General features: G+C 48.4%; 2 protein-coding genes across 16 annotated transcripts in view; one reads left to right on the forward strand and one right to left on the reverse strand.

The window, feature by feature from the left end:
- The window catches only part of FKBP15 (FKBP prolyl isomerase family member 15), a 57,907-nt gene extending 52,690 nt beyond the window's left edge, over positions 1 to 5,217 (forward strand). For all 6 annotated transcript variants that reach the window (XM_028493619.2, XM_055087012.1, XM_007109495.3 and 3 more), the window contains 4 exons: positions 346 to 453; positions 766 to 1,409; positions 2,802 to 2,898; positions 4,579 to 5,217. In XM_028493619.2, coding sequence (XP_028349420.1) covers positions 346 to 453; positions 766 to 1,409; positions 2,802 to 2,898; positions 4,579 to 4,656 — 927 coding nt within the window. In that variant the 3' untranslated portion in view covers positions 4,657 to 5,217. The remainder of the gene's footprint in view (positions 1 to 345; positions 454 to 765; positions 1,410 to 2,801; positions 2,899 to 4,578) is intronic.
- Positions 5,218 to 7,608: 2,391 nt separating this feature from the next.
- Positions 7,609 to 17,157, reverse strand: SLC31A2 (solute carrier family 31 member 2). 10 transcript variants are annotated; one of them, XM_055087016.1, is made up of 6 exons: positions 17,076 to 17,138; positions 15,838 to 16,448; positions 14,311 to 14,440; positions 13,182 to 13,248; positions 9,913 to 10,102; positions 7,609 to 8,847 (listed from the first exon to the last, which is right to left on the reverse strand). In XM_055087016.1, exons 4-6 carry the CDS (start codon positions 13,246 to 13,248, stop codon positions 8,679 to 8,681), a joined length of 426 nt encoding a protein of 141 aa, XP_054942991.1. In that variant the 5' UTR covers positions 14,311 to 14,440; positions 15,838 to 16,448; positions 17,076 to 17,138; the 3' UTR covers positions 7,609 to 8,678. The 10 variants fall into 10 exon arrangements, with proteins under 10 accessions (XP_054942991.1, XP_028349426.1, XP_028349425.1 ...); XM_028493625.2 differs by lacking the exon at positions 14,311 to 14,440 and having other exon boundaries at positions 15,838 to 16,036; XM_028493624.2 differs by lacking the exon at positions 14,311 to 14,440.
- Positions 17,158 to 18,953: the final 1,796 nt, after the last annotated feature.

Below are 18,953 nucleotides of genomic sequence, written 5' to 3' on the forward strand. Positions count from 1 at the left end.
CCCCGGTCCGGGAAGATCCCACATGCCGCGGAGCGGCTGGGCCCGTGAGCCGTGGCCGCTGAGCCTGCGCGTCCGGAGCCTGTGCTCCACAACGGGAGAGGCCACAGCGGTGAGAGGCCCGCGTACCGCAAAAAAAACCACAAAAAAACAAAAAACATTGTCCCCTCCACAGTGACAGCCTTAGGTGTCTCAGTCATTGACCAGCTGTGTCCCACTGTAGGGTTCTAAGAGGGCTTCATTTTAGCCTTCCAAACCTCTCTCTGGAAGTTACATGCATCCCTTAGTCGCTTGATTTTGGGAGTGTACATTTTGATACTGTTTTTCTCTCCTCATGTCGTCACGCAGGTCAAGAAGATCATGAACCAGGTGTTTCAGTCCTTGCGGGGAGAGTTTGAGCTGGAGGAGTCTTACAGTGGCAGGACCATTCTGGGGACCATCATGAACACTATCAAGGTACAGCTGGCTCTCGATTGTTTCATTGAGATGGGTATCTTGTTGCTTAAGTACCATCTAAGGGATCCTGAGTAAAGAAATGATTCAAGGCTGTTCATCAGTAACTAGGATGCCTGGAATGACTTACCTGCACAGATATGGACAGCCTCCTTTGAGAGGAAGAAACAAAGTCATTTGAACTGAAAAAAAATAACTGAAAAACAAAGTCACTTGAACTAGATGACCAATTGTGTTAGGAGGAGAGCTAGGAGTGCCTAGGAGCGCCTCTGTTTCCAGTCAGTGATCCTCTCCTCTTTCTTGGCTCTTGAACAGATGGTGACTCTTCGGCTGTTAAACCAACACGAGCGAGAGAAGGGAGAGAGCAGCAATGAAGAAGAGGAAGAGGAAGAAGAAGAGGAGCGACCTCAGAGTGCTTCCGGACGGTCTCAGGCACCCTTGAACAGGGAGAGGCGGGAGCCCCCCATGGTGCCGTCAGAGCAGGTGGTCCAGGAAGCTGCCCCACTGCCTCCTCAGGCCCTCCCTGCTCCCCAGGATGATGCACAGAGAAGGGAAGGGGAGCCCTCAGAAGCAGAGGCGTGCTCAGAGATAAAAGAACCGGCTTGCCTTCCCTCCCGAAGAGCTCTGGGGCCCCCAACTTCAATTCCCCCTGCGCCTCCAGGCCCTGTGACTGTGGACTCTGCGGGTGAGGAGGCGCTGGCAGCCAGCCCATTGGGAGATGCCTGTGTCGGGGAGCAAGAAAGCTCCACGAGACTGCCCCTGACTTCAGACCCCGAGAAGGTGGACCCACTGGCTGTGGGGCCTGAAAGTCCAGGAGGAGAGCCTCAGGCTCCAGAGCTCCAGAAAGACGAGGACGGCACTAGCTCCGCTGCTCCCTACCAGGAGCCGCACGGCACAGAGGCAGCGTCTGCGGCCGTAGGAGCAGTGCCTGGATCCGAACACTGTTCTCAGCGTCCCAGGTGTGTCCCCTGGGCAGAGTTACAGGAACAAGGCGGCTGCGTGTGGAGGTTGTCTCTGGTTTTTCCAGGGCTGGTGACTCATCCTCAGAGCCTGGCTGGCCGATTCGCTTACTCATTCATTCATTCATTCATGCATGTATTTGTAACAGGCTCTGTGGCAGGCACTGTGGTAATGTGGGAGGCAAGGCAGAGTTGTTCCTGAGCTGAGGAGCTTACAGTCTGATGGGCAAGACAGACAGACTCTTACACAGTTGAGCTCGAACAGCGCAGGGGTTAAGGGTGCTGACCCTCTGTGTGTAACTTTACAGTTGGCTCATCCCCAGATTCAGCCAAGTGCGGGTCGTGTAGTACTTTAGTACATATTCACTGAAAAAAGTCTACATATAAGTGGGCCTGCGCGGTTCAAACCTGTATTCTTCAAGGGTCAACTGTATGTTATAAATGCATGACAGATGCTTCATAAAAAAAAAAAAACGGTGTCTAATAGAGAATAAAGGGGGAGTTATTCTGCATTAGACAGAGTGATAAGAGGGGCTTATTCTACTTTAGATAGAGTGATTAGAAGGAATTATTCTACTTTAGGTAGAGTGATTAGGGAAGGATTCTGAGAAGGTAACATTTAAGCTGAGACCTGAAGGATGGATAGAAGCTGTCCCTGCCAAGAGTGGGAAGAAGCATTTGCAGAAAGCAAGAACAGCACGTGCAAGGCCCTGCGGTAGAAGGGCCATGACACAATCAAGGAAGAAGGCACAGTGAGTGGGAGGAGAGTGGTGTTATGCTGAGGTTGGAAAACTCAATAGGAGCCAAGTCATGTGAGATTTTGTTGTCACTGTTAGAAGTTTTGACTTTAAGTGCAGTGAAAGGCTATTAAAGGGATTTAAGCAGAAGGGTGCCATGGTCTGATTTACCAGCTTTAAAAGATTGCTCTGGGGACTTCCCTGGTGGTGCAGTGGTTAAGAATCCACCTGCCAGCGCAGGGGACAGTTTCGAGCCCTGGTCCAGGAAGATCCCACATGCCACGGAGCAACTAAGCCCAAGAGCCACAACCACTGAGCCCGCATGCCACAACTACTGAAGCCCGCACGCCTAAAGCCTGTGCTCTGCAGCAAGAGAAGCCACCCCAATGAGAAGCCCACGTGCAGCAGCGAAAACCCACTGCAGCCAAAAATAAATACAAATAAATAAATCTATTTAAAAAATTATTTTAAAAAAGATCGCTCTGTAGGTTACGGAGGGAGTCAAGAGTGCTGGGAGGCCAGTGTGGAGAGGGAGGAATTCCTGGGTGATTACCCCAGGATTCTGTTGGATTCTTACCCCAGAGCCTGTGGGCATTGTGGCCTGGAGCAGAAACAACATTTTCCTATGACTTGATTTTCCTGATTTTTCTTTCAGTCTCTCTGAGGATGAAGAGGATGAACTGTTTAAAGGGACAGCTCTGAAAGTTCCGAGGCCCAAAGCACAGGCTGAGGAGGAGGATGAAGACGAGGTGGTAAGGAAGTCCCAGGCGCTGCCAAGTCCTCACACTGCTCCCTGGGGGCCCTTCCCTGCTGGCTGTGAGAAGAGGAATGGAGTCTGTTGGTGGCCCTCTCCCTGGGTTCTGTGCTCAGGGCCCTGTGGGAGCAGGCTTGGGGTTGGGAGGGGACAGCTCTGTAAGCATGGTGGGGATGGTCAGATACCACTTTATTCTTGACAAAGGACCACAGTCTCCATTCATGCAGCAGTGGTTTCTACTTTAAGAAAGTTGGGCTGCTTCGTCCTGTATTAGAGTGCTAAAGCCTCAGGTTTCCTCGGCTCTGCTAAGGGATTATATTTTAGAATTGGAAGGGACTTTGATGATCTTCTTGTCTGACATCCTCATTCATAAACAGACTGAGGCTCAGAAGGATGATTTACCTAAAGCCACAGAGTGAGTTAATGGCAGAGCTAGGACTACATTCCCAGGCTCCTACTAAGACCACCTGTTTCTAAGCATTTTCTGCTTCATCAGCCTGCTTTCCAATCAGCTGCCTTGTTTTTGTTTTTGTTTTTTTTTGCGGTACGCGGGCCTCTCGCTGTTGCGGCCTCTCCCGTTGCGGAGCACGGGCTCTGGACGCGCAGGCCCAGCGGCCATGGCTCACGGGCCCAGCCGCTCCGCGGCATGTGGGATCCTCCCAGACCGGGGCACGAACCCGTATCCCCTGCATCGGCAGGCGGACTCTTAATCACTGCGCCACCAGGGAAGCCCAGCTGCCTTGTTTTGTCACAACATCCCTGGGCAGAAAATGGGTTAAGCCCTGATAGCGTAGCCGCACTTCTCGGGAACTACTCTGGCCCATGATCAGTCTTCACGGGACCATCCAAAGGGAAGGCCACCAGAGCAGAAGGTACCTTAGTAGAGGACACTCAGTGTGCCTATCTCCAGCATCAATCCCCGCTGCCCCCATGGGACCTGTTCCCTGCCAATCCGGAAGAAAAAGGCCAGGGGCTCAAGTCATGAGAAGCGGGGAGAGTTTCCTCGGAGGCCCATTAATCCCCCTTATCCTCCTACCTGATTGGAGGGTGTGAGGGAGGGAGGGAGACTAGGGCTAGGAGGCTGTGTCCCTGGGTTCCTGGGGTTTCTTCATCTCGGGATTCTCCACTTGGTCGTGTGGCCAAGCCTCTGAACTCGACCCTCTCTCAGATGGTGGGGCCGTGTCCAGAGCCAGACAGACCGCCTCAGGCCACAGCGTCGCTTTTACAAATGTGATTGTATTCTTCTTCCCTGCTTCCCTTCATCCTCCTGCATCCTCTTCCCTGAGGGCTGCTCTGCTTCTCTGTTCCTTCATCCTACTCCCACATTGCCCTTCGACCCTTCCTTTCTGACACGAAATGTGTGAGTTACCACATGAGAGGAAACCTGTCCAATCAGTACACATGTTTCTCAAATAAATGACAAAATTAGCCAAACAAAGTTGGTCTTCTTGTCTCTGTGTTGAAAGATTGCCTCCCTTCTCTGACTGCTTGTCTCAGCTTTTCTGGAAGCCTAGGGTTTGCTGGCCTCAGGGTTAGTCCTTTTAGTAAAACCCTAACCAGCAACCTCCTTTCCAACCTGGATCCGGGAACGGATGCTGGTCGCTTCACCTTGCCCAGGCGGGAAGTCCATCTGGTGCAGGGACAAGTGAGGACTGACTACTCTTTCCTGTTTTGTCAGAGCATGAAGGGACGCCCGCCCCCAACACCACTTTTTGGAGATGATGACGATGACGATGACATTGCCTGGCTGGGATGAAGACCCAGGAAACTGGTGCAAAGGTTTCTCTACCAACCTTTCCCTAAGCATGATTTTGCACAGCCAGCCCTGGGTCTAGATGAGCCACAGGGTGAGGTGAAGGTGAGCATCCCGAGGACAGTAGTTCAGATATCTGAGTTAGCCAATTTCTGAGCCCCCGCCTGGCCAGGTGAAGCAGAGTGTGAACCTGTCTTCAGAACGCTGGGGTTGTCAGCAGCCTGCCATGGTCCTGCCTCAGAGTCCCCCGTGGAAGAAGGGCTGGGGGGCTCCCCTTCAGCCAGTCCCTACGAGAGTCCTGACCACTCGCAAGCTTTTTATTCTCTGAACTCTCAGACTGATCTGCCTCTCAGTACTCAACTGTGTCCCAGCAACAGGACTGTCACCTGGGGTGAGGTCTCCCTGGTAGAACCGAGGGTGGAGTATACCATCTAAACCCGGTTCAGTTAACAGCCTTGCCTGCGGTCCTGGGGCATATATCTTTTCTCTACCTTAAAGCTGATATAAGAGGTCAATGAATATTTGAAATTAACAAAACTAAAATAAATATTTGCAATGAAACTTGACTCAGGGTGAAATTGAATTTGGTTCTGAGGGCAGTCTGTGCTCTCTGGGAATCTAAGGGTAGGAGTGGTAACAGATCTGGGTTGGTTAACATTCATGAAAGCATTATGACGTGTTCCCTTTGGTATTTAACCCTGGAACTTTTAGGCTTTCAAAGAAGGTCACCACTCTGCTATCCCAGCTCATCCCAGCTACTTTAAGGCTCAGGGCAGCAGGGTTGTCTGAGGACCAGTCCTGTCATCCACTGGCTCCTGCAGGTGTAGTCCTACACCCTAGGAAGCCATGCAGAGAAGGTGGGAGGGTCCCTGTGTTCTCTTGTCATCCATGATGGCACCTGAGAGATTGAGTCTTCACTTTGAGAGCAGCTTCCATTCCCTCTGAGTTTAGGCCCAGGACTAATGTAGGGAATAGTGAGAAAATATCTGTGGTCATTTTACTTATTCCAGGATTTTTTAAAGGCCATGCAGCCAGTCTTCAAAAAGTAGAATAATTTTAATTAAAATGTTCCCTTATTTAGAATGTTTATAAGATAGGAACATGAATTCCACTCCATCTGACCTGACATCATCCTTTTTATGACAGCTTTGAGGCTGTCTCCCATTTGTGGGCCTGGGAGGCAGTAAAAACTACCATTTACTAAACTTTGTTGTTCAACAAATAGGCACTGTTGTGGAGTACTTTATCCAGACTGTCTCACCCCCAGCAACCCTTGCAGGAGACACTGTTGTCCTTGTTTTATAGAGGAGAGACTCAGGCTTAGAGAGGTAAAGTAACCTGTCCAAAGTTACATAGCTAGTAAGCAGCAGAACAAGAATTCAAATCCTGGTCATTGGATTCCGGAGCCAGGGCTCTTGGCCACCCCAGCAGCATTCATCTTGGGTTGAGGGAGGAGGGCAGTGATGTTTGTCAGAAATACAGGCTCCTGGGCCCCACCCCAGATCTCCTGAAACAGAATTTCTGCCCCTTTAGGGTAAACAGAGCGTAGACTTTTCGGTCTCCACTGCCATAGCCAGTTACTCTCTCAGCCTCAACCCTCATCTGAGTTGATGAACAGACTCCAGGCCAGGCTGCCTGGCTCTGCATCCTAGCTCTGCCACTTAGCTGGGTGACTTTATTTAACTTCTGTGTGCCTAAGCTTCCTCATCTGTAAGACAAGGACAGAAATAGTTTCTACCTTATTGTGGGGATTAAATGAGTTAATATTGTAAAGTGCTTAGAACACTGCCTGGCACATAATATGCACTATATAGGTGTTTGTTAAATTAAAAAAAAAATTCAAGTAGAGAAAATACCACCTTTTGTGATTTGGCTCTGAAGAACATTGAATTGCCTACTTAACTTGGCCATATAGTCCATTTCTCTAGAGCATAGATTTTTTTTAAAAAGCCCTTCATGCTGTGAAAGCCTCAGAGGGCTTTACCGCATTTAAAGAGACTATCAGGGACTTCCCTGGTGGCACAGTTGTTAAGACTCCGCCTGCCAACGCAGGGAACATGGGTTTGAGCCCTGGTCCGGGAAGATCCCACATGCCGCGGAGCAACTAAGTGCGTGCCCAACTACTGAAGCCCATGCGCCTAGAGCCTGTGCTCTGCCACAAGAGAAGCCACCGCAATGAGAAGCCCGCACACCGCAACGAAGAGTAGCCCCCGCTTGCCGCAACTAGAGAAAGCCGGCACACAGCAACGAAGACCCAACGCGGCCAAAAATAAATAAATAAATTTATTTAAAAAAAAAGAGGCACTCAAACTGAAGAGGTTGCTGGTCACCTATGGAGAGTCTTATCTCAGCAGTGCCCCAGGGCAGGGGTGGAGCCTTAGCTGGTCAGGACACATAGGTGGATGCCGGCACCTCCGACGCTGAGCAGCTTTCTAGCTCCCTGCTTATGTGGGGAGAATGAGATCAATATTCAGCACTGATCAATACTGAAGGCGTCACATGCTATACTTTCTGTTACAGCTATTTCTTATTGTAAATTTTTAAAAGTGGTATTGATATATTTTTTGCTTCTGCCCTCAGGGAGAGAAGGTGCTAATAATTGTGCTGACATGGGCGTTTATAGTCCATGTGACAATTATTTTTCTCATAGCAGGTTCACCATCAGTGTCTGTTACTTGCACAAAAGAATGGTTTGTTGACTAGGCTGGCATTGGGGGTGTCTGCCTGAGGGAATGGTGTTTCAGGGCTGGGTTTTGCTGAGCACAGAGTTGTCCTCTTAGCAGACAGACAGACTCAGTCTTTGGACAGCCCTACTGCCAGCACTACCGGCTCCACTGGCCCCACTCAGCTTCTGCAGTTATCAGGGTTACATGAGCTTGCTGTGTGAATGAGGAGAAACAGAAAAAACAGTCACAGACTATTTAAAAATATATATTTATTAAAATATATTTCTTTTTAAATTCTCAAAGCTTCAGACCATCTTTCATCTAGCCCATGAGGTACTTGAATGTAGACATTACAGTATACAGCAGTGATTTTCTCTCCCTGGGTCTATTCTTTCCTTTTCTTTAAAGTGAAAAGGTTCAAATATCTGAAGAGCCCCACCTAACTCTACTAGTGTAATGCTTTGGTTTGACTGCTTATTGCATCTTCAGTCAGTACCCCCTGTGGCTTACTCAGTATTTTAAATGGATGAATCATGTTTCCCTACCAGATCATTATGGGTGAGCAGTAAGTAATAAATAAAGAACATTTGTACTGAATATTATTCAGTGCAGTTCTTGGTTTTGCATAGAATGAGGATCAGGATAAGAGGGGGAGGGCTTCCCTGGTGGCGCAGTGGTTGAGAATTCGCCTGCCGATGCAGGGGACACGGGTTCGTGCCCCGGTCCGGGAAGATCCCACATGCCGCGGAGCGGCTGGGCCTGTGAGCCATGGCCACTGAGCCTGTGCGTCCGGACCCTGTGCTCCGCAATGGGAGAGGCCACAACAGTGAGAGGCCCGCGTACCACAAAAAAAAAAAAAAAAGAAAAAGGGGGGATTTAAGGCCATGAAGAGCTCCCTGACACCTAAAGCCATTAAAGTATCATCTTCCTGCAGGCAGTGCTGTCTGATGGGAGGAGCTCACTCTATTTGGATAGGTCAAAGCCTTGCTGACAGTCCTGCTTCTCTGCCTTTAGTCTGCTGTCACTCTCCCCCCAAGAAAGGGAAACAGGTCCCGCAGATGCTGCCATCATCATGAAACCTGCCCCCCGGGTTCTAGTCTCTCCGTCCACCCTCTGGTCACAGCACCCTTTTTAAGGCACAGAAAGACTATGCTTGGGCCCTCTGCAGCCTGGCTGAGGAGCTACAGTGGCCTCAACTCCAGGGAGCAAGTGCTGGCTTCAGCTGAAAGTTTCCAGGAGCTGGGGATGCCGTGAGAACAGCCAACAGAAGAAAAAGGAGACGTGGGGCTAGAAGTTCAATGTCTGGAAGGAGGGGCCCCAGCTCTCTCCAGCCCCCAGAGCCTGCACAGCTGTCACCAGCTAAGTCATGCTGAGAAGTGGATAGGCTAGGTAGTAGCCCACACCTGAGCCCAGGACCACACCGAAGAAAATCCAGGTGTTGTAGGACATAACAGCCAGCATCATGAAGTAGCCGATGACCACCTGAGCGACATGAAGTAGAGACTGGCCAAAGTGACACAAGAACCACCTAGATAAAAAGGAGAGCCAAGTTAATGTTGGTAATGAGCTGGAAGCTAGGAGTTGGTGTCAGGGAGTACAAAGAGCAACTGAGTTACAGGACTAGCTTATTTATAATTTGTATGCTTAACCCATGAGAGATTTCTTTTTAAAGAGACTTATCAGAAACCAGTGATTGAGAGGGGAAGAGGGACCTGTACAGGAGTTTAGGGTAATCACTTCTCCACCACATTTAGCTCTGAGCTTCCTGGTATCCAGGGCAAAAAGGAAAAATGAGATATGTAATCTGTCACATCTGACAAGGGATAATACAAAATCATCAGTAAGGCAGATTTTTTTTTTTTTTTCCGGAATCTACTGTGAGAGGCAGAATTACAATGGAAAGAGCATGGACTTTGTTGACAGATGAATTCCTAGCTCTGCCACTTACTAACTGTGGCTTAGCACAAATGTCTTAACCTATTTGAACTTAAATTTCCTCATCAGTAAAACAGGTAAGAAAATACCTCCCTTGCAGCGGGGCTGCGACTATTTGAGGCACTCATGTAAGAAACAGGCAGGCCCATTAAGCACAGCGGGAGCTGCAGAGAGGGCAGAAGGGGGATCCTAAGTGGCTGTCCTACCAGAACAGGAAGGGAAGAAAGGAGAGGCCGCCCCCCCACCCCCACCAAGCTGGATACGTTGCTGACAGCAATTCTTATTTGTGTGGGGACAGCCACAGGTCCCATCTTGGGTTTGGAAGCCTTAGTGACCTAAGGAAGCCTGCTGAGATTTGGGGGAGGGCTGGGTGGACACCCCTGTTGCTAGACTGAGGCCTGCACCAGAGTCCTGAAGGCTGGAGCCTCCCACGTGGCTGTTCAGAGAGCTCCAGCCTGGGCATTAGGAGACCTGGGCTCTAGCGCACGTCACTGCTTACTAACGGTAAGCACTTCAGCAAGTCCTGGTCCTTCCCTGGGCCTCAATTTCCTTTCTGGCAAGTGGGGCTAAGTGCCCTGTGGGCCCGGGCTAGCTCTCAGGGTGAATGTGAGGACTCTGCCCTCCCCCCTCCCAACCCCCGCCATCCCGAGCCTGTTACCTGAGGTGGGTTCTGCTGACTTGGGGGGAGTCTGAGCTTGAAGAATGCTGGTCTGTCTCTTCGATGAGCTGCTGGCTGGTGGAGATGGACAGGCTCGTCAGGGCCTGGTGGAGCAGCCTGGCTTTGCCAACCTTGATGCCTTCATACAACACAGCCAGGAGCAAGACGACCAACACCGAAAGGGCCATGCCTGTCAAAGGAGGCTGAGTTACAGAGGCCCAGCCGGGCAAGCACTGCTCCTCTTCTGGCAGCTTCCCCGGGGAACTGGCACAGGAGGCAAAAGGGTACCTCCCCCAGCCACTGTGAATCCATTCCTTCTCCCTCCCTCCCTCATCTTCTTCCCCACCCTTGCTGGGCTCAGAACTTCCTGTCTCTTTCCCCCTCCAGCCCTTTCTTGATGGGGGTGGCCTACTGGATTGTGGCTTTGAGATCAGGAAGAGAAGCTGCCCGGCAAAGCCGGGGGCCGGTGTGGGGTCGGGGGGATCGCCGAGGGCATGGTGAGGGGCTTGGTCGGGAGGAGAAGCCATCTGTGCCCCACTGCCCCAGCTGCGCCCCAGCAGGCAGCCCAAGTCTCTGTGCTGACTTCTTGTTAAGGGAGGAGCATGTATAGCAAGTTCCTGTTTACGTGTGCATATACAGAAAAGTCTGGAAGGAAGGAGATACGATGAAGGAGTCATAATTATCTCAGCAAATTAGGATACAGTTTTTTATTTTCTGTTCACCGAATTTCCCTAAGTTTCTACTGTGTACTACTTTTGTAATAGTGGGAAGAAACCAATCAGCTATTTTACAGAAAACATTAAGTGCTTACTAGAACTGCTGTGTAAAATTGACTGCTAATTGCTACTTCTCTTTTACAAGTGGAGGGATACTAAATGGTCCAGCTATAGTATTTTGGGGGGCCTTCAGGAGGAAATCATCTGCAAAAGATGCAGGTTTTTGAAATATAAAATTACAGGTAATTGCATGCACATGGTACAAATTCAAACAGTACAAAAGGGTATACAGTGAAAAGTAAGTATTCTTCCCAGCCTAGTCTCCCAAAACCCCACTGCCCCTGTCTAAAGCATCCTCTGTGTATACAGCTTTCCAGGGATACTCAATGTATATATAAACCTTTGTCTAAATGACAGCACCCTATCTGTGCATACTCCTCAGCATCTGACATTGTCATCCAACTGTACATTGTGCATGGGTTCCCCTTAGTTCACACAGATCTACCTTATTCTCTAGCTTCATAACATCTGTGATAGATTAGATTCTCCAAAGATGGTTACCTCACTATATCTCACCCCACATGTTCATCTTACAATGTCAACACTCCTGCCATCAAGTGGTGTGGTCCATGTTCCCTCCCCTTTAGCCTGAGAAGACCTCTGTGACTGCCTCAAGCAGTAAAGGTGGAAGTGATGTTCTCTGATTTCCAAGGCTAGGTCTTAAAAACTAGGCATGAGTTCTTTTTTTTTTTTTTTTTTTTTTTAACCTTGTTCTCTCTCTCTCTCTCTTCTTTTTTTCCCCCTACCTTTTTCTCTTGGGACACTCATGACTGCCTCAAGCAGTAAAGGTGGAAGTGATGTTCTCTGATTTCCAAGGCTAGGTCTTAAAAACTAGGCATGAGTTCTTTTTTTTTTTTTTTTAACCTTGTTCTCTCTCTCTCTCTCTCTTCTTTTTTTCCCCCTACCTTTTTCTCTTGGGACACTCATTCACTCTTGGAACCTAGTCGCCCTGCCACAAGGACCTCAGCTAACAACACCTGCTGAGAGTCCCAGCTTACAACCAGCATCAATCAGTAGACATGAGAGTAAGTCTTCAAGATGACTCCAGTTCCAGCCACTGTCTGATTATACCTGCATGAGAGACTTTGAGTGAGGCCTGCTTAGCTGAGCCCAGTCAACTCAGAACCTTGAGAAAGAATAATAAAATGACTGCTGTTGTCTTAAGCCACTAGGTCTACCCCACAGTAGATTACTGGAGTGGTAACACATTGTAGGGAGGGCCATAATTTATTTGATCAGTACCTGCAATGATGGACATTTGGGCTGCTTCCAGTCTATTTTTATTTATTTTATTTTTTTGAAGGTACTCAACAAAATTTATTGAATGAATAAATTAAGAACTAAGAATTGACACTTCCAAAACACTGCAGTCTTTAAAATTGTTTTAAATGGACCTCAGCTGCGTAGAATTGGATTATTCATAATCTTTGCCTTTGCCACTATCATCACTGATCTAAGAACAGTCCTCTTGTAGTCACTTGTATTTTACAATTAGGCTAGCAAACTATAGTTAACAAAATCACATGTACTATTTCAAAATAACTTTTGAGAAACATGTATTATTTCTATTAACAGATGTAATAACAGACTTCAATGCACTAAGTAACTGAATAAAGCTACTCAGCTAGGAAGTAACATATCCTACTCCATTTCTAATGCCTGTGCTCCTTCTACTGTTACAATGCCTTTCATAGTCCATGCCCAGGTTTTAGAGAGATCCTGGTAGGTGGCTGATGTGTACTGAGTATTGTGATCAGTGCAATTTCCATCCATAGGTTGCCAGCAGAGATTATAAAACCAGAAAGTAAAAATGGCAACAGGTGGAAGAACACAAATATGAATCGGGTCTAAAGGTATATAGGCGGAGAAAGTCGAAAGAGCTAGAAAGAGCTAGAAGGATTGGAGAGAATGGGCAAATGGGAGATGTGGGCTCCTAACAGAGACAACTGGATCATGGGAGTGAAAGCTCTCATCTCACCAGTCTATTTTTAAAATGCAAGTACTTAAGTGGAAATATAACTCCATCATGAATTAGTGCCCGACTCTGCCTCTTCAAGTTAAAGGAATACTCTTCTCATTTGAGGTCAACGGCTGCAGCAGCTGCTCTGGGCTTCTGATCTGATGCTGGACAGTGAACTCTGTATAAGGGTGGTGCTAAGGGGTAACAAGAGGCCTTGATCTAGTTCTGGCTCTGATGCTTACTCTGTGTGACCCTGGACGAGTCTTTTCCCCTCTCTGGGCTTCAGTTCCCTCCCCTGTAATAGAGGGGAAAGCTGCACCCCCAGCCTCTCTCTGGGCCTTTGTGAACATCAGTGAGATAACAGAGCCCTTTGCAGTCTGAAGGGCAGTGGTTCCAAATAGAATTATAAATGCAAAGTTCCCTCTCAATGTTTATGCAAGAGGAGTCGGGCTTGCTAAAATGTCCACCGAGAATAACAATAATGAGAACCCAGGTTCCCACTGCCTGGAGGTACAAGGCTTCCCAATTCTTACCTGCAGGACTGTGGACACTCCAGAAATCAAAGAGAAGCACTACCTCATCTGAGAAGATGAAATGCATCTGAAAGAGAAGGGACTGCATCACAGGGGGCTTAGGGCAGTGGAAATTGTGTTCCCTAATGCTGTCCAGCAACCTCTTGTAAAGGCCCAGGAAAATGAGGTCACTGGACTTAAGTGCTGGAAGGGCCATTAGGGGTCATCAGGGCCAGATGAGGCCAGACAAGGCAGGGACTTGCCCAGGGTCCCACAGTGGGTCAGCAGTACAGCTATAGTTGAGCTGGCCCTGTTCCAGGTAGAAGTAAGGTGTTGGTGGGGAGTTGCCCATCCTCACTGGGCCAATTGGGTCACAGTGCTCTCAGGTCATGCTGAGATGACTCCCCTGTGCCCTCCAAAGCCAATGGGAGAAGCACTAGACTGAGGAATGACTACCTCTTCTTACCCCCTGGGCCCCAGCTGTTCTGCTCCAGCAGTGTTTATCATGCAAGGGCCCAGGGACAGCTGTCTTCAATCTGTACCACCCACCTGTTCGCTTGAAATTCACTAGACATTTGCTGAGCCCAATTGTGTGCCCAACATTATGGACAAAGGTTAATGTCTCTGCCCTTGATGAACGCACAGACTTATAGAAAGAATGAAGGTAGAAGCAATGAGCACGCAGCACCTGTCTGAAGGCTCTTATCGAAAAGCAGCTGGTCCACCCTGTGTTCAGGGTGGCATCAAGGGCTTTTCATATCTCATCTCATTTCACCACAGTCTTCTGTGTGACAGGGCCAGTTAGACCCAGCTTACAGGAAGGGAAACGGGGAACCAGGCTCTGAAAAGTTAAGTAATTTGCTGAAGGTCACAAAGCTAACAAGTTGGCAGAACTGGGATTCAAACTCGAGCCTAGTTAGATGCCAAAGCCCTATCCATCTCTGCTGCCTCTCAATGACCAAGAAAGGAGAACAAGATGGGAACCGAATGGGATTCTAAATGCCAGCACCAGGCTTAATGACTATGTTTGGCAAGATTAAAGCCAGAGAGATCACTCAGTTCACCCTCTCAAGGGACAGAAGTTTCCCTCTTGTCACAAGGTAAGACCTCAGCCAGCAGAAGCGGCTCTAGAAACACTGTCAGTGCTCACCCAGCTGAGGAGAACCTGGCTGAGTTGGGGTCAGTTGGTGGAAGCCTTTGCCTTCCAAGATAATGGCGAAATATTAGAATCCTCAAACGCCAGAGCTAGAAGTGTCCTCAGAAAGTTGTTTTTTTTTAAACTGAGATATAATTGACAAATAACATATTAGTTTCAGGTGTACAACATGATTCGCTACATGTATATACTGCAAAATGATCACCACAAGAAGTCTAGTTAACATCCATCAAGACAATTACAATTTTTCTTTCTTGTGATGAAAACTTTGAAGATCTACTCTCAGCAACTTTCAAATATACAGTATTATTAACTGGTCACCATGCTGTTACATTACATCTCCAGGACTTAATTATTTTCTCAGAGAATTTTTAGTCCCCTGGTTTTCACTTTTTTTCCACGGAACACCAGCAAATAAAATCTTCCTTGTAACTCCACTATATAAAACACAGGGCTCTGGGTGAAAAGGGGAGAGACATGTGAGCTCTGCTAAAATTCAGTGTGGAAAACATTGATCTAGTCCAATTCTAGTCCCTTTCTAACCCCTTCTCATTTGCAGATGGGGAAAAGGAGTCCCAATAGGGGAATGGATTTGTCGGAGACCTCATAAGACGAAAATGGAAACCTAGGCAGTCTTTTAAAAGTCATGCTGAATAATTTTAAAACAAAAATAGCTTTTTCTCTCCCTAGTATGAAAGTGGTACTCGCCCAATGTAGAAAGCTGAAACAATACCAAAAAGAAAGTAAAAATCATTTTGAGTCCTACTACCCAGAGACATCCCGTGTTAAGATTTCAAAGAGAATATCAGTTGAGGTGGCAAAATGTTCACAGAAGATTAATATGCAAAAACAAACGGGTACAAATAATCCTGTGAAATTCCATTTATACTGGAAGTGCGCTCATTCAATTTCAGAAGCCTCTGTCACCATCTCTGCAGGTGGGGTGGAGGGAGGTGTGGCGCCTAAAGTCACCTACCCCTTCTCTGAGTTCACGTGATAAAGCAGTTGGCATGACTGGAATGTCCCCTGTGGCTAATTAATCAGAGAGGTTCCAAAACTGGGTTCCTTCTGTCATCCTTGGGCCTGAGCCAGCTATCTCTGGGGCCCGAAACAGTTTTTGCAATAGACCTGAACACCCACCAAACAGTATAATTAATTCAATCAATAAGCATTGCTGTGCTGGGGGTGCAGGTGCTGGAGACAGAGAGATAAATAAGACAAGTCCTTGGCTCCCAAGGAGCTAGCATCTGTTAGGGGAGAGGGAGTGAACAGATATTACAACGGGGTGTATGTATTCAGCAAGGGGGAGAGGCACAGGGGAGCCAGCTGGGGTACTGGAGATGAAGACCCCTGGGGGACACCTAACCCATCCAGTGAGGCAGGTGGCTGGGACATCTGAAGCAGGAGAAGCAGGAGGCAGCTAGGGGAAGACGGACAGTCCAGTATTTCCAAGCTGAAAGTGTCCATACAGAGTGTCCACCCCACTGGGGAGTAAGGAGCCAGGGAGGGACAAAGACTCACCTCTCTTGCCTTTTCACAGTAGACAAAGATTCAAATCAGCACACCCTGACTTGGAGCTGCAGTTTTCAGTTAAATAGTCCTGTGATCAGATATGCAAGGGGCGGGCCTCTCATCCTGTTTCACTGCTTAGGATAAATCCGGGCCTCCAGTAGCTGAGTTATCTGCGCCTTGTTCAGGGCCCCACCCTGCTAGGGAGGGGCTGTGGTGAAGAAGAGAGCAATCATGGGACTTGCTTTCTTCTTTAGTTTCTCATTTGGCGTTACTTACACTTTTGAGAAAAGTGCCCTCAGTTATAACCCGAAGAGTTTAGGGGAAGATTAAGGTCGCTGTCCTGCCGCTGACTGGGGAACTTTTTTTTTTTTTTTTTTTTAATTATTTGGCCGCGCAGAGTGGCATGCGGGATCTCAGTTCCCCGACCAGGGACGGAACCCACGTCCTCCGCATTGGAAGCGCAGCGTCTCAACCACTGGACCACCAGGGAAGTCCCCGGGTAACTTTTCACATAAGCTCTTCTCATCCGTTTCCCCTTTTAGAGGACCAGCAGGAGGTGGGTGTGTGCGTTTGACTAAATGAAGTGCGTTGGCTTCCTCAATCTTCAATTCTACGACATTCTTCATGGGATGAAGAAAATTGCGTATATGATTTATTCAAAGACTAACGAGGTTTGCAAGCTGTCATTCTCTCCAGCCCAGGTGAACTCTACCAAGAAAACTAGTTTATCTGAAACGCTATTTCTAACCCAAGTGTAGGGAGGATGGAAAGTAGCTGGGTCTAGTTTTTTTTTCCCCAAAAGAAGCAGACCACGAACTTGCCAAAACAGGGAACCGGCCCGGGGGTGTGTGCGCGCCCGGCCTCAGGCTGAAATGCTCCGGGCATTCCCTCTTCGTGGGAGCCTTCCCAGAATCTCTCCCAAGTCACTACGCCCAGAACTGGGGACCCTCGACTCCGTCTTCACCCACCGCGCCCCGACCCACAGCTGCGCGTAATGACTGCTCGTCGAGCCGGACTGACTCCCAGCACGAGGGACAAATAAAAAGGAAACCCCAAAGACGCGGCCGGCTCTGCCTCTCGCGTGCCCCCAGCCCTGTTCCAGCTGTTGACAAGGCTGCCAACACACCCCCTCACCGGCCCTCGGCCAGGGGCGGCGGGCACCTCGGTATGCCAGAGGTCGACTGCTCCTGGGACCCCGCCCCAGCGACCACCCCGCGTCCGCACCTCTCTGCGGCGCCCGGACTCACCGCCATGGTGAGCAGCCTGGGCGGCCGGGCGCCGGGGCCGCGTCTGCTCCCTCGGGTCTCCGGGCTCCAAGTCCCGCCCGCAGCCGCCGGGATCGCAGCAGAGGCCGCGCGGTCACGTGGTCTGGGCGAGGCGCGCGCGGGCGCCTGGGAGTTGTAGTCCCCACCGCGCCCCCCACTCAGCGCGTCCTCGGGCGCACCCACGTGCCGGACCCCCTGCCGAGCCCCAGGTGCCAAGCCAAGCAGGTCGCTGGGCCAGAGACGCCAGCACAGCGGACTCCCTCCTGCGTTCCGTTTGGCCCCTTTCTGTTTTGCACTTGACTTGTCTTTGCAATTATCATAAAAAGATTTATTGCTTGTTATAATAAACCGTGCGAAGCTTAACACATGTTGAGCTATATATTGAAAAGTCCATCCTATGGACTTAATAGAAACAAATTAGAAGTAAATTAAATTATGCCCTAGGCTTTTAATGTAGCCATTCTTCTTTTTTTTCTTTTCCAATCTGGTAAGTGAAAAGCAATACACAGTTGTAAATTTAATTTGTATTGCTTTGATTACTAGGATGGGAAACTTTTTTTCTTATTGGTATTTCTATTTTTCTGTATTCTTTGTCCATTTCACCCATCCAGTTTTTGGGGGGAAGTTTTATAGGGGATGAGGGACTTTTAACAGTATTTAATTTAAAATATATTTAGTATCCTAAATATATTTAGAAGAACTCTTTGCCAGTCCTTCTATGAGGAAAGTGGCTTCTTAGAGAAACCTTTCCAGAGAGCTTGAACCTTACTAGCAGACCTTGAACCTGGAGTGTGATCTCAGTTCAAATCCTGAGCCAGCAAGAACTGGCTATGGGACCTCCAGCAAATGGCTTTATGTTTTGAGCCTTGGTTTCCTGGTCAGTCAGTAAAATGGAAAGAATAGTAGAAACTATGTCACAGAGGTATTGTAAGGCTTAAATGAAGTCTTGTGTGTTAAATTATCAGCATAGAACCTGGCAGCGGGAGCTTGCTCAAAAAATGATAGCCATTGTCATCATTAGCAGCAAATATTTCTGTTCTGTTGTAACTGAGCAGGACCCTATGGGGCCTTCCCGGGATAGACCCCTCCCAGCATGTCCTCTGCCTGCCTCTTCTTTGTAGAAAAGCTGTGGTCTCCTAAGCCTCCCCTGACTCAAGAATTAGTGATTGAAAGGGTGAACATGTAGTGACAAAAATAGCAGTTGGGCCAGGAAAAACAGGTAAGAATTTAAACAGTAAATCAGCCATGTGGCAGTCACAGAACCTTTTTAATTCCTCCCTGAAGTACCTAGGTAACAGTATCTGATATGTAAAACATATATGTTTTATGTATATGCATATACATATGCAAATTTAATTATTTGCATACATACCAAATATACCATACATATTTGCATAATACCAATATATATCATATATTCCTGAGTTGTTTTACATATGCTAAAACCCGACCAGACGGAAGAAGTTAACTACTAGATGATCACGAGCATGTAACCCCCAGACCCACTGGAGCCTGAGGATTAATAATGTTGACCCCTGTGACACCAACCTGTTACCTCACCATCAACCAATCAGAGAATTGTGCACCAGCTGATCACACACTCTGCGATGCCCCTCCCTCACCTTGCCTTTAAAAATGCTTCCCTGAAGCCCATCGGGGATTTGGGGTCTTTTGAGCATGAGTTGCCCTGTTCTTTTTGCTCGGCCCTGCAATAAACTTATGTCTGCTCCAAACTCCGACGTTTGGGTTTGTTTGGCCTCACTGTGCGTCAGGCACACGAACTTGGGTTCAACAACACTAAGAGAGGAAGCCACTTCAACGGTCAAGCCACTTGCTCAAGGTCACACAGCTTCTAAGGGC

This window comes from Physeter macrocephalus, chromosome 9 (genome assembly GCF_002837175.3).
Source record: "Physeter macrocephalus isolate SW-GA chromosome 9, ASM283717v5, whole genome shotgun sequence".
Taxonomy (NCBI): Eukaryota; Metazoa; Chordata; class Mammalia; order Artiodactyla; family Physeteridae; genus Physeter; species Physeter macrocephalus.